This window comes from Gadus morhua, chromosome 2 (genome assembly GCF_902167405.1).
Source record: "Gadus morhua chromosome 2, gadMor3.0, whole genome shotgun sequence".
NCBI lineage: Eukaryota > Metazoa > Chordata > Actinopteri > Gadiformes > Gadidae > Gadus > Gadus morhua.
This window is the reverse complement of record NC_044049.1, coordinates 21,569,425-21,585,490: the sequence shown is the minus strand read 5'-3', so window position 1 is coordinate 21,585,490 and position 16,066 is coordinate 21,569,425. Positions and strand designations below refer to the sequence as shown.

At 48.4% G+C, this 16,066-nt stretch overlaps 1 protein-coding gene across 1 annotated transcript in view; it reads right to left on the bottom strand.

The window, feature by feature from the left end:
• The window catches only part of pkn1b (protein kinase N1b), a 32,300-nt gene extending 22,024 nt beyond the window's left edge, over positions 1-10,276 (bottom strand). The window contains exon 1 of the mRNA XM_030339015.1: positions 9,810-10,276. Within this exon, the coding sequence (XP_030194875.1) occupies positions 9,810-9,827 (18 nt within the window). The 5' untranslated portion in view covers positions 9,828-10,276. The remainder of the gene's footprint in view (positions 1-9,809) is intronic.
• Between the last annotated feature and the right edge of the window lie 5,790 nt (positions 10,277-16,066).

Here is a 16,066-nt window from a genome sequence, read left to right as displayed (position 1 = left end):
GCATTGAAATAACGTATTTGGATTTTAATTGAACTCCTATTCAGCTTTATTTTTCAATGTTAAAAATTCAAAATCAAAGAAACTTCAAGTTTTTCAATGCATATTTCAATGCATAAATATTCAGTGCTTAGAATTCAACAGCTTTTTATTTTCAAAATCCGATGGCACAGATTTACTTCCATACACTTCTCCTTCGTCATGCTTAACTGATCATACCTTTCTCTCGTTGGTTACATAAATCTTACCATGGACACTTCCCGAACCCCTCTCAAATTTCAGCCAGCCAGACAATTCCCGTCACAGTCATGTCTGTTAATTTATGAATGGAATTCTGAACGTGTCCCGCCTCCGAAATAGCCTGGCTATAGAGCTCGTAAGTCGCCATTGCTCATGGGACCTATGAGACCGAAAAAAATGAATGGGAGTCAATGGAGAGAAAGTAATAATTTTCTGTTTGTGGATTTAAATGATGATTTTTCATGCAAAGAAAACTATAATTTAGCGGGTAGGAGTTTAATACGGTTAGTTTTTGTGTGGGGCGCTTTGTGGACTACAACTCCCGCTGCTCTTGACGCGTATGATATATGTCACCACCACTCGCAAACAGATCCCGCAGTCAGAACATGGCTGTGTCTTTGGTGCACTTTACCACCTTCTTTCAAGGTGGTAAAGTGCACCACCTTGGTGCACTTTACCAGTTTCAAGTAAGGCTCAGTTTCAAGTAAGGCTATGTTTAAGCTAATCAAGAGAATATCAAGATTAAGATAATCAAGAGCATATTTTTAAATGAGCGGGTCGGGTGCATTATTTTTATATAAGGCTTAATATTTGAGGTCCGAGTTGCGGTCATTTATGTACCCGCGCACCACTGCTACATTCAGATCACTTCCGCGATTTAGAAAAGTACTAGACACGCCTCCGACTACAAGTTACGCCTCCTACTACAAGTTACGCCTCCTACTACAAGTTACGCCTCCGTCTTGCAGGACGCAGACAGATACTATTCGTACGGTTCATCTACGTCACGTTTTCTGGAACGCCACCATTTGCACGACCGATCTCGCCAAGTATGGCCGCCCACACCGCTCATCTGAATGTTAGAGGGAGACAGAGATATTATCGATTTTAGGCTCCGATCCTTATTTGTTATCCCTAGTTTTTTTTTGTCCATTAGTATGCTTGCCTCAAATCAATCTTCATGACATATATATTTATTTAGTCCACAACCCCTCCCCATTTAGTGGAGATATCTTGAAAGCGTTCAAGAGCACTGATGCCTACCAATATGCTGTGGCTGGATGGGTGAAGGACGCTAAAGTGAGGCACTTGGCCACCAATAATCTTACCTGATTAGGGCAAAGTTAAGTACTATATATCTGTGACTTCTTGTGAACAGTTTGTGGTGGGTTACTATCATTGATCGTTGAAATCAGTCATCAATTCATAGACGATCATTTCGCCGGGGACGCTTAGGACGAGTTTTCTTCAAGATTAATTTTGTACCCACAACAAAACCTGATTTGAATTATTATGGATTATTTCGGACAATGAATGAGGTATTAATACCAATACTCTTTGGCTGGGACGTTGTCAACATTGGGTATATGGAGCAGAACATAGTGGGTCACATGTCAATGTTTTTTGTATGCATTTTATTCATTAGTAAGCTACATGGATATGCCATCTTTCAGAACCTTTCATTACCTGCACTAAAGAGAATAAAAGAGCGCATCCTCATTGTTTGATTGTGGTCGTAGGTGTTGTTGTTGGTGCGGAGTTACCACTGAAATCAGTGGGTCAGTGGGTGGGATCGGTCGTCAAGATGGCAGCGCAAAGCTACAGTGACGTCACGTGAACCTTATGAATAGCAATTTTCGCCTGAGATGGGGAACCAATCACAGAACGGGGAGGGACGGCAAGACAATGACGACGTCTATGCGACACACCCATCGTCTTCTTCCGAATTGCGTGTGTCTCACGCCGAATGCGTGAGCCTTGAGAGCCGTTAGTTACCGGTATATTATCCCGGATGTTGACAGTCGCAGTTCAGCAAGAGAGGCGTAGAAGAAGAAGGGGGCCGGATGTTGACAGTAATGGTTGTGGAACTGTCCAGCGCCGTGACACACACACACACACCCTTTCACACAGAGTTCCCAGTAAATGAGTGGTAAAACATTGACCTAACAGTGGCTCACCCTTCTGATGCAGAGGGGGACATAATGATGCCTCCATTCACACCCAGCGCACCGGCAGTCACCCGGACATGTTACCTGGTCCTGCTCAGGTTACAGCAGATCACCAGGACTAAGCACCCTGTTCCTGTTCACACATCCTCAGCAGGAAATGTTCAGGGCCGTTGCAGGGTACGACTGCATGTGGGAGAGGGGGTACAGAGAGGGAGAAAAGAGCGTGTCTGACACACACACACACACACACACACACACACACACACACACACACACACACACACACACACACACACACACACACACACACACACACACACACACACACACACACACACACACACACACACTTGTGGGGAGAGCAATCCACCCGTCTTTCTCTACTCCACCTGGTGAGTGAAGCGGGGTGAGGACGGGTGTGGGGGGGGGGGGGAGTTGATGAAAGCCACGGCTCTTATTAAGTTTAAATGGCAGCGGCACACGCCTGCTCGGGGGTGTGTGTGTGTGTGTGGGGGGGCTATATATAGCACCTATGGGCCATGGACAGTCGGGTGTGTCTCTGTTCTGGTCGCCCTCCCTCCCCTCCCCTCCCCTCCTCTCCCCCCTCTCCCCCCTGGTCTTTATGACTCACCCGTCGGACACCCCCAGCAGCAGACAGAGCAGCTGGCTGCTGATTGGCTGCAGCAGACCCGAGCCAGTAGGATGGCATCAGACAGCGAGCAGAGGGGGGGCGGGGGGGTGGGGGGGCTGGCAGGTCAGGGGGGGCTGACAGACAGACAGACAGACAGGGAGAATCTAAATGAAAAGGTGTTCCCCAGGCTGCCCAGAGAGGCAGAGGGGGGGGGGGGGGGGGGTCAGAGATACCCTCTCCCTGACTCAACACTACTCCCATTCCTACACTGTCTCCCTCTCACACACACACTGACCCACATCCACACCTCTCACAGATAAGTAGAGGAGGCAGGAGAGAGGAGAGAGGCTGTACCAAGTAAAGAATAGTCCATAAATAATAAACACAAGCACAAGAGTGTTTCATGACACGAGGCGGACACACACACACACACACACACACACACACACACACACACACACACACACACACACACACACACACACACACACACACACACACACACACACACACACACACACACACACACACACACACACACACACACACAGTGTGTACAGCAGCACGCTAGGTCCCTGTCCGCTGGGATGTTCAGAATACTATAAGCTTTTGCACCCCCCCGTCGCCATGCCAACCAGCTGACAGACGGGCACTGGGGCTGAGGAGCTGATTCCAGGACAGCTCTGGGCGCACCGACACACTCAGCAGACGCTGATAAAGACACTCGGCTAATGAGTTGAAGATGCGTCTGGGTAGACTGGGAGGCAGGGCTCAGCAGGCAGGGCTGAAGGATGAGAACCTCTCAGAGGATCATCTGACCGCTCCACTGTCCTGAGACGCCCCTGATCACAGACTGGGGGGGGGGGGGGGGGACGTACCGGGTGGGAGCTCCGACAGGAAGTAAGAACAGAAGAGACTTCCTGTGGGCCCCTAAGCAACCGCGGTGCTGAATGGTGGGGGTATTTTCAAACTTTGATTGGTTGAGGAAGGCATTAACACCGCCAGGGTTAGGGGTTGGAATCCCACTGGGTTGACCCATCCTAAAACACACTGAGCACTGGATAAAAGGGGTCCACCAAACGCATGCATATGAATACATTCCTTTGTTGGACTTAAACACTAAACATGCAGGAACATTGTGCTGATTGTGTAATCAGATTCTATTGATAAGTTGTACTGTTTGTTCCATGACAAAGTTCAGAGTTCACAGAAATCACCCCTCACCCCGGACCCGACTGAGCCCCGTTGAGCCTCGTTAATCCCGCCCAATCCCACGTATTCACATGGAAAGTTTCCAAACACTCCGATTGCGGCTCAGCCCTGTTTCTGTTGAAGGTTACAGCGCTGGCTGTACCCGTTTAAGCCGCTGCTGTAAACTCTTACAGCGAGCGTTTAGTGGCACCACGCTCCATGAGTGTGTGTGTGTGTGTGTGTGTGTGCGTGCGTGCGTGCGTGCGTGCGTGCGTGCGTGCGTGCGTGCGTGCGTGCGTGCGTGTTCCTGCTCAGTATGCAGAACATACCAATAATAACAATGAAAGGATATGAAGGGAGTGTCATTGTGGAGATCTTATTATATTTAATGAAATATTACCATTGTTGCGTTTCGGTGCCCATTGTATCTGTTTAAGATGAATATAAATAGACTCAAAACTAAGGATAAAAATAGCATAGATGAGGAGAATGGTGCTTTTACTGAGACCAGCATCAAGCTCAAAGGAGAGGGAGGAGGGAGGGAGGAGGAGGAAGGGAGGAGGGGGAAGGAAGGAGGAGGAAGGAAGGAGGAGGGAGGAAAGAAGGAGGAGAGAAGGAGGATGAGGGAGGGGGGAGGGAGGAGGGATGAGAGAGGGAGGGAGATAGTGGAGAGGAGGGAGGGAGGATGGGGCGGATGGAGGAAGAGAATTTAATGGAGAAGAGGGAGAAGGGAGGGAGGGAGATAGTGGAGAGGAGGGAGGGAGGGTGGGGGGAGTTTAATGGAGGAGAGAGTAAGAAAGCGAGGGATGAGAGAGGGAGAGGTGGGAGACGAAAAAGGAAGGAGGGAATCCCAGTAGAAAGGGATGAGTGATAAAACTGGAGAGCAGACACAAAGCAATGAAAGACTGAACAGTGCGTGTTTGTGTCTTTTTCATAAAGAGAGGTAGGATGAGTGAGTGAGTGAGTGAGTGAGTGAGTGAGTGAGTGAGTGAGTGAGTGAGTGAGTGAGTTAATTTAGCCTCGTGTGTCTCACTCTATAACGTATGGAGAGTCTCCAGACTGGGAGAGAGGACGGTATAATGGTCTACAGTATAATGGTCTATTGTGCTCCAGTGGCACCGCACCAACACAAACTGGTTTCCATGTTGTGAGACGACACACCCTGCCTTGTGTCCCAGCTACTGGGTCAACATTTTACTGGGACCTTTATCTAACGCCTTGGGGAGGGAGGGCAGCTACAGACAGTAACAATTCAAACACTTCAGTGGAGATCTTCTTTCTTACAATATTTTTTTAAAGAGTTTCTAGTAATTGATGTGATCAATAATTTATGATCGATTTCTCCGTCTGTGGACACAGATAGGAATATTCCCCCGGACATCCTTTTGAGTTCGGTTTCTCATTGCCAACCCAGGTGCTGGTTTGAGTTACCATGGTTTCCCCAAAGATTCCAGAGGTTTGACCTCTGACCTTCTCCTGCCTGTCTTTCTAGATCTTCTGGGAGAGGTTTACCTGCCGACTGGCAGGTAAACCATCACTAGTGTGTGCGGGTGCTCACTGCTGGATAAAGAGAACTATAACGTTTACCGTTTTAATATGGCCTCAATGAGTCGATTCTATTCAACGAAAGATAATCAATGGGAGTACAACAAAGGATTTAAGAAATATCTATTTCATATGAATTGTATGTAATATGATTAAATACGGATATAAAAAACGACTCATTGAAATCGATTGAGAAGAGTTCACGTGTTAGTGTTTTATATCCAGTAGAACAGCTACCTGTCCGCTGGTATCTAATGACAGGCCGGCCTGCCCTGCCAAACATGGCCGACACGTTGCACCATGGTCCAGAGGCCGACGCGGGCGGCCATGTTTACACGCCTCTGATGTTGACATACATTAGCCCGTACCCAGCCTGCCCCGGGTGCGACGCTAATGGCCGCAGAAAGCAGATTATAACTGATTAGGACAGAGGCCCACACTGTAATACAGACAATAATCCCTTACCCTGCCCCCTGCTGCTGCTGATTATGACCACAGCAGCCGTTACCACGGAAACATGTTCGAACGACAAGTGACAATCGTAGCGTTAAGCTAACCCAGCTACACACGGGCGGGGTCATCTTGACGTAGCCTAGCGTAGCATCCCGCTGGGGTGTTATCAGGAAGAGGCACCGCTGGTTGTATTGATGGATGTGAGCGTCCTGAGGCCCTGATAACACGTCACGCCACGCGATGCCAAGCACCAGGAGGAATGTACGCTAAGTGCACAAAGATTAAGCCTCACTCAGCAGTATTACCGTCGCATTATGTTTGTTAGCCAAAGTAGCTGGTATGAATCTGCATTAGAAATCGGAGTTACATTCTAGTGACGCAGTCTGTAGCGGCTGATCAGCAGGGTCAACAGGAGAGGAACTGGTGGTCATACACACAACAGGGGTCTCTCTCTCTCTCTCTCTCTCTCTCTCTCTCTCTCTCTCTCTCTCTCTCTCTCTCTCTCTCTCTCTCTCTCTCTCTCTCTCTCTCTCTCTCTCTCTCTCTCTCTCTCTCTCTCTCTCTCTCTCTTTCCCCCCCCCCCTCGGGTTCACTGACCCCTCACGGTACCAGTGTCCCACTGCCATTCAGAACAAAGATGCGGTCTGAGTGACAGGTTAAAGGTCCCGCCATTCTGAGGAGCCACTGTCCCTGGGCGCCCGTGGAGCCTGGGTTAGGTGTTCCTTGTTCCGTGATCAGAGTACATCCAACCCCAGCGCCGCCAAGACACCGGACACCAGCCGGCCCAGAGCGAACACAACCAGGTCACGCCCCCCTCCCCCTCCCCCCATCTCCCTCCCCTCAATCTCCCTGTCTATCTCCCAGTCTCCCTTCTCATCTCCCTCCCCCACCCCATCCCCATCTCCCTCACTGTCTCTCCCTCCCTCCCTCCCCCCCGTCTCTCTCTGTCTCCCTCCCCCTATCCCTCTGTCTAGACAGCTTTCTCTCTCTCCTATCTCTCTACCTCCTCTCTCTCCTCTCCTCCATTTCTTTACTCTCTCCCTCCATCTTTATCTCTCTTCCCTATCTGCCCCAAAGCCCCCCCGTCTCTCTTCTCATCTGCCTCCCTTTTCAAAGCTCTTGAGAAGAGCCTAGACAGTTAACTACGTAATACAATGATATAAAAATATGATTGATTTAATTACTTTAATTAAATCTTGGCACAAGAGAACAAGAACAAGAGTTCTTATTGTCCCAACCGCAAACTCCTCTCCTTCTGAATACTATTATACCTTACATCCCAAACTGGTAGCTCTGGGAGACCAGTGACCATAACGTGGTCATTGTTCAGCACCACCATTAACAACTTAGAGCAACATACTGTATCAGCCTCAGAGACATGTTGTGTACACCCTGACCACCACTAATATACAACAACATCTGCCACATGATGCAGGCTGTGGACCACAAACATAGAGCTCACAGGATTACAGAGACACTGATCACACACACACACACACACACACACACACACACACACACACACACACACACACACACACACACACACACACACACACACACACACACACACACACACACACAAAAAGGCTGAAAGAGTCCCTGTTTCGCTACAGACGTTCCTCATCTCATAATAATCCCAGTCTCAGTCGGCTTGCAGGCGGTAGGACACATTTGAAGGCCAGCTGATAACCGGCTAGTTACAAATAACCTTAACCTTTGCCCTGAACCCTTAACCATTAGCCCTTTACCATCTCTAGCCTCATACTGGAGGATGGCAGGTCACCAGTAACCTGGGGTCTCAGCAGCCAATCATTTAGGACAAGCTTGGTCCCAGCCAGTTTTACACTGGTCTACTAGTCTGTATCAGACAGACCAGTGTAATACTAACATCATATCAGGGAGTGGGAGTGTGTGTGTGTGTGTGTGTGTGTGTGTGTGTGTGTGTGTGTGTGTGTGTGTGTGTGTGTGTGTGTGTGTGTGTGTGTGTGTGTGTGTGTGTGTGTGTGTGTGTGTGTGTGTGTGTGTGTGTGTGTGTGTCTAAGTGCTTAAGCTACCCCAGTACCAGAGGAGTGCAGCCTCCTAATCCTATTAACCATCATGACCATCATGACCATCCCACTACACCATAACAGTTATCCACAGACAGACAGACAGACAGACTAGGTAAGGTAATGGCTGTTATTGACGACGGCCCTTCCCTGATCAATCAATACAAAGTCACCTGATGAAGAATTTTATTTTTAAAAACTAAAAAAAGCGATCGTTCCGTCATAAGAGCTTCAGGAAACCAGCGGTTTGAATAATGTATGGCGGGTCAGACGGCTGCAGGTCTCACCTCCACGCACACAGACAGGCAGAGACAGAGAGACAGGCAGAGAGAGAGAGAGTTGACCAACATTTACATGATGGAAGTGGTTCCTGGATAATAAGCTCTCTCCCACTTTCTGTTTATGTGCATCCATGTGTCTATGTGTGTGCATGTGTGTGTGTGTTCGTGTTGGTGCACGTGGGTTTTTGTGTATGTGTTTACATGTGCACATGTGATCGTCTGAGCAACACAAACAAACACCAGGTGTGTTACCAAGCAGTGGGCTGTGGTCCAACTGCTTCAGTCCACATCATGAACCCTGACCATCCTCTTCATCCTCATCATCTTCAAACACCCCATCATCACGTCATCGTCCCCACGGCGACCCAACATCAAACCACCGCAGCCGTGACCATCTAACCCCATCATCATCGTACTCATCATTCTCCTCCACAAAAACACGTTCAAAGTGTCAGATGTGTGAGTGTGAAGGTGCGTGCGTTCATGTGTGCGTGCCGTGCATGTGTCGTTTAGTTCCCTCTCCTTGTTTCCACAGGTATCACCTGTGGGGGTGTGGCCATCGCTCTGATCCGCCCCTTCTACCTGGTGGACCTCAGTTCCAGATGTTCACCAGGTGGGCTACCATCATGACCTCCAGATCCAGAGAGTGTTCACCTGCGGTCAGAACACACCTGACTGCAGGTGACGTCACACCCAACTGCTGATACAAGCTCAGCTCCCAGCTGGTACCAGCAGTACCAGCAGAGAGCTCAGCTGGCAGACGCCTGCTCAGGTGCTCTGGTGTGACGGTCAGGGGTACACCGTCTCCGGTCTGTTGTGGTAAAACAGCAGCACACTCGTTCTATTGTGACGTTCCGACACACACTCACAACTTCTGTCTAACGCAGAGAAGTCTTTGGCTCCAATCTCCCCTGAGCAGTCGTTACGGTCTCTCTTTACTGTCTCCCACTTCCCCGGGTAAGTTGACGTAACATAACACCCGCCCGCCTCCCGGTTCAGATGTCCTCTGAACAGACACGAAGGTAACACCAGGTCAGAGGTCAACACACAGTCTGTTATTATAGGAGACCGCGGAGAGACGAAACACTAGGCAGAAGACAGACACACTTGAAACATACAGGACGGAGAAAACACACACACACACACACACACACACGGGATAGATAACACACAGGATAGATGAAACACACACACACACACACACACACACACACACACACACACACACACACACACACACACACACACACTCAGGATAGATAACACACAGGATAGATGAAACACAAACACACACACACACACACACACACACAGGATAGATAACACACAGGATAGATGAAACACACACACACACACACACACACACACACACACACACACACACACACACACACACACACACACACACACACACACACACAGGACAGAAGAAACACACACAGGACAGAGGAAAAACACACAACGAACTTACTTCGTTATTCGCCATCATGGGTTCAGGAAGAACCGCCGCTCGAGGTCGACGCGGTGAACTTCTTCGCGGTGCCTCGCGCCTCACCGCGCCCGGTGCATCGCGGGACGCGCGCGACGCTTTCTGTCGTGCGAAACGGGAGCGAAATAAAAAAACTAGTTGAAGACGAACTTCCCGGACTCCCGGTCGAACGGCTCCTCCGGTTCCTTCAGCTGCAGCGAACGCGAGTCCGTGAGTCGAACCATCACGGCGTCTCGGGCGCGGTAAACCGGGAGGTGAGGCGAGCGGATCCCTCCGGAGCACGAGCCGGACTGCTACTGGACTAGCGACGCTTGCACGAGACCGTCCGGTCCAGACAACTCCCTCCGCCCGACCCACGGACAACCGGTTAACGCGAGCTGGTCTATAGCAATGTTCGCGTGTCGCTTGTTGGTGAACGACAGAGAGCACGAGGAGTTCCCGGTCGGGGACAGCGGGAGCACGCGGGGCGGGAGGACGCTGCGGGGGGCGGAGGGCGCGAGGAGCGCGCCTTCTGGCTTCGGTCACGTCTGCCCCGAAACCTGTTGATGAGCGGTTTCAATGTGTCCATCAACACACGCCGAGGTATCATGCATCACTATGTATCACTATATGTATCACTATATGTATCACTCTTTGTATCACTCTATGTATCACTATGAATCAGTATACTATGACTCACTATATCACTATGTATTACTATGTATCACTATATATCATATAGATATATAGTGTATATATATCATTTATCTCTTTATATATCACTATACATTGCACTTTCTATTTTACTCATTTCTTAGCATATGTTTTCTTTTACTTATCTATTATTTTATTTTATTGTATGACAATGTTTATATTTGAAGCACTTTGAGTCTGCCTTGTGTATGAAAAGTGCTATATAAATAAAGTTGCCTTGCCTTGCCTTGCCTATATATATATCATATCACACTATATATCTCTATATATAACTAATAAGCTATATCATACATCATTTGCATATTCATTTAAAAATGAGATGAATAACAATCACTTTAATAATGTAATCTGTCCCAGCACAAATATAGAGCTTTAAATTCTCATCGTTGTATTTTCCTGTCCCTCATGATAACATGATATAATTAATGGTTTTACCGCTCACACGGGGCTGGTAGGCCTACACATATTTGCATCGACTACTTCATACTAAATTAATGGTTGCTTACATCGAAATATGAAGTTGGGATGATGACAATAATCAATGATCTTCCAAAATATGTTATACATGTACAATGCTACCATATTGATAGGTCTGAAACTTGAGCTTTCATTTTATATAATTTAGCTGTCGTCAGGAAGCATGGAAAACACGATTGTTTTATTTTAATATAGTGTATCTGGCGACACCTGTAGACAATATTCTGTATTAAACATATCATTATGCATAATAATACATATTATACAATATGCATATTTCATACGGCTGCATTAAAACAATTTAGACCCCAGAAATATTGATGATACACATTGTATCATTAATAACCCATGCTAAATATCAATGTCCTACATATCGTAATTCATCATATTCCTGTTTGACCTCCTGCGTAGCGCTGACCTCATCGTGACCTCTCCTACCCCCACCTGATTGGTTGATCTTCTCCCACATTTCCCCTCCATCTTGGTCTCACGGGGGCCTGGGGAGCCCCACGCTCAGGGGCACCGGTCCCTCTGACTAGGTCTGGGGCGGTCAACATTTCAAAGCATCCATGTGGTACTCTCTCTCTCTCTCTACTGGCATCCATTGATATTGCAAATTATCAAACCTCCAAACACAGGGATGGGTTAAATAATGATGTTGAGGTTGATTTGCTCACAAGACACATTTCCCTAATAATAACGGTTATAGATTTGTAGACGATCCATTAGAACGATAAAAAGGATAGCCTTTAGTGGCCTCATGGTTAGCAAGTAGCATGTAGCAGCCTTACTACCGGCAGCGAAAACCTAATTAGGACCTGAACAACCAACGACGAAGAACCATAAACCGTTTTTAGCCCTTTATTGGCTTCACTCAAGCTAATTGAAACATATTAAAATAGGACTAGAAGTGATACACGTCAAAAAACCCTTTGAAACTAATTAATTTATTAATTTCATTTAATGGGTCGACATTTTCCTTTCTCCCATTACATTCAGTTATTTTTAATAAATGTACGCAATTAAAGGAAGATGACTCAATGTTTTTATTTAAAATTTGTAACCCTCGATTCATGATCGTAATTGGAGTCTTTTAAGAATTTAAGCCTCTAAACAATGGCCAATGTATAAGTCATATATATATAAATAAATATATATTTGTATTTGTATTCATTTTCTTATTGATGAGCCTACATAGCCTATATGTATTATATATTATTACATTTTCCCAGATATGTGCATATGTTACCTTTAAATCCGACGTTATAAGGTATTTTTAAAAATACAGTAACATAAAGATATGCTGAATGCATGCAGACCAGCAGACTAATTAAAACTGACATGCTACTCAAACAGACACAGGCGACAAAAGTGCACATAATGCAGAGAATAATTTAGGATCCATACAATACTTATATAGAACAGGAAAACGCAACATAGATTTAACTAAATACGTTTGAATATAATGCATTATTCGTACTAAATTATTTAACACAGAGTCCCAGCACTGCCAGCAGGAGGCGCTGCTGCTACTTACTGAGCCACAGGAACAAAAGGACGCTGCAGGTGCATTGATGAACGTTACAGTAGAAAATCTATTCACAATAAACTTTTAAAACCACACTTATACGTGCTCTATAATATATGGCTTATAATATTATTATTATTTCATATTTATGATATTATTGTATGTTTTAAAACAACTCATAAAACATTTGTAAAATAGTAAATCATTTAAAAAGATAAATAATTTGGCGATCAGTGCATATTGGCCAACGCTGGCTGATCAAACTCTGAGTTCCTCCAACATGAGTCTGTCGCCACGCCGGCTGCTCTACTGGTGACACGGTAACGTCTGCTGGGCTGAATGGTTCCCAGTGTCACCATCTCACACGTCCTCCTTTCTCTCCGCCGCCGTTGACATCATCCGTAACCTCGGAAACGCATTAAAGACCGACGACCCCGGAAATGAGCTTCCAGCTTTGGAATGCCACGGTGTCTCCACACACACGCACACACACGCGCGCGCACGCGCACACACATCCAGCCAAGTGGTGGTCGGTACATCCTCCTCCTCCTCCCCCTCCTCCTCCTCCTCCTCCTTGATGCTCTCTTCTCCACCGTGAAGGCTGAACAACCCAGTCCTGTTTCGGGTTTCTCACTTTCCCTCCCACCCCCGCTCAGTCCGATTCGAACGGGGGTACACACACACACGCACGCACGCACGCACGCACACACACACACGCACACACACACTTAAATAAAGTCAGACACCTTGTTGCACCTAACGATCCTAAGGTATTATCCTAAAGCAGTTCTTTATACAACCCTGAGCTCGTTTATAAAACAGACGATGAACGGACTTTTACCGGTGAAAAGAAGACCGCAAATAAAACGGATAGAAAAAATCGAATAAATAGTCTAACAAGTGCAATAGTCACAGCTGGGTCCCTTTGGGGACTATTTGGTCTCTAGCTACGGGGGGCCAACAGTCGGACATCATTAAAGGGTTGTCTGGTCGAAGCCGGCACGGTTCCACAGAATACAAATTAATTAAATATAAATAATAATTAATGATAGCTTATAAGTTACATACCTGTAGAAAAAGAGTTTAGGAAGAACTTGATAAGTATTTTGCAACGTAAATTTGATGGACTGAGCTTATGTTGTCATAATTACGTAAGGACTAACCACATTTTATTATTATTAATATAATATATATTAATCACCAGAATAGGGGATCATGATTCAATTTTAGGCTTTTAAATGTGCTAAAAGTCACCAGTAACGGTGATTTAAATACTTGCATCACGGTAACCCTGATTTAATGCCGTCCTTTGGGCCAAATAACGATTAAGCTGCATCGTATTTATCACAGACGACCATCTGATCGGTTCGGTCGATTGTTTACTTTATCAGTCGATTCATTGACTGCCTTTATCTATACATGTTGTGATTGGCTGAGCGGCTGACTGATCGTTACGCCGGGCAATCGGGCCGTGCCCTCAGTGCTGGGTCTCCACCTCCACCACGGTCCAGTCGCCCCCGGGGCAGCCGCCGTCGGGGGAGTAGCAGCTGACCGAGGTCACGCTGGCCGAGGGGGCGGAGCTGAAGTGGGGCAGCATGGTGGGCCAGAGGCGGGCCTCCAGGGGGCTCAGGGTGCCGCCGCCCCCCACGGGGAGCAGCAGCAGGGGGGCCACGCAGCCCGCCCCCCCCGACAGCAGCAGGGTCTGGTTGATGAGCTGCTGCACCAGGTCCACCCGCCGGTTCCATTCCAGCTCTTGGGGGGGGCGGGGCCGGGCGTCCGCAGCATTGAGGTTGTCCCCCTCCTCCCCCGCTTCCTCCCCCTCCTCGCCCGTCTCCATGGCTTCGTAGATGGTGCAGAGGCCCGAGGAGGGTGACAGTGCCCCCGGTGGGCTGCGGCGGCTCTGCGCCAGGCGGTACTGCTGCTCCAGCTCCAGCTGCCACTGGAGGAGCTGCCGGCGCCGGCCCGCCTCCAGCTGCTGCTGCTGCTGCTGCAGCTGGAGCAGCTCGCGGCGCTGCTGCTCCAGCTGCCGCTGCTGCACCGCGCGCAGGTGCTCCTCCTCCTCCTGCCACCTCCTGCTGCGCCGCTCCTTCTCCTGCTCCTGCTGTCTCTGCTGCCCGCCACAGGGGGGCGGGGCGTAGGGCGGAGGGGGAGGGGCTGTCCGGGCGAAGTGGGCGGCCAGCGTGGGGTCGATGGGCCGACGGTTCCCGGGAACCTGCGCAAGGTAGTGGCTGTTGACGACGGGAACGAATGGAAGGCCGTGAAGGCGGTTGTGGTTGCGGTGGTCTTCCTGAGCGCCGGTGAGCCTCTCCTGATCTTCTAGCTCCGCTGCATCTTTGTTGTCATCTTCCTCCTCCTCTTCCTCGTGGTGGTTGTCCTCCTCCTCTTCCTCCTCCTCTTCCTCTCGGTGGGGCCGGTCTTCCTCCTCTGCCTCTCGGTAGGGCTGGTCTTCCTCCTCTTCATGTCGGTTGGGCTGGTCTTCCTCCTCTTCCTCGTTGAGGTGGTCTTCCTCCCCTGGGGACAGGCAGGGTCACTAGGCATCCGTTAGGGGGGCATGCAGAACCAAGACGGGGGTCCGGACGGACAGGGTGACGGGAGGAGAGGTCACGAGGCGACAGGGTGCAAAGGAACGTAAGGAACCGAACAGACGAAGACCAGGGGAACGAAACATAAGACCACCAACGAGGGAAGCCTCGGCGCTCCGTTGTGTCATAATGGTCGGGTCCTCTCCCCTACGGTCGACCGGGAACAAGACTCATACTGGGAACCAGAATCATACTGGGAGCCAGACTCATCTGCCAGCTCATTGGCACTGTAGACAGGGCCCTCCCATACAGAAAGAGTTCTCTTTATATGATAGACCGAACAATTAAAACCGTTTATCGAACATGAGGCGGGACCAATCGGAAAACCCAACCGGATCGGACCTGAGGAGCTCTGAGTCGTCCCTGAGCGGTCCACATGTCAGAACTGGGACGCACCCTCCCCTCCTGAGTCCTAACTCTTCATGCACGTGGAACAGGCCGATACCGCAGCAGTAGAACCATCTAGACTTCCTCTGGAGAGAGGTTAATGGCTCATTATAAACATACCGTTAGAGGGAGGGTCTTTCCAATCCAATCAGCCCACCTCCTATGGATCTCCTGTTTGCTCTAACCGGCTCCTAAGAGGTCTTCACTAATGAAGTATCTGAACGACCTCCTAAAGTCCCATCAACACACAGCCAGCCTTCCTGCCAGCCATGTGATTTTATACATTAACTTTGTACTAATTGACCCGTTCTAATTCAATGGTAGGAATGTTGGATAATGAGGATTTCAGGAACTTACATCGTTTTGGATCTATGTACTTGCTAAGGGCAGCGATCTGATTGGAGGAATTAGCCTTGGTTTTCGTCATGGTGATGAAATGCATTTCTGACCATTGTTTCCTCAGTGGGAACATTAATCAGAATCAGTAACATGACATGACATCCAACCGTTGCAAATCATCCTTTAAGTCCAAAGCGTTCCTCTGCCCCTGTTAATGCTGGGAGATTGAGTTT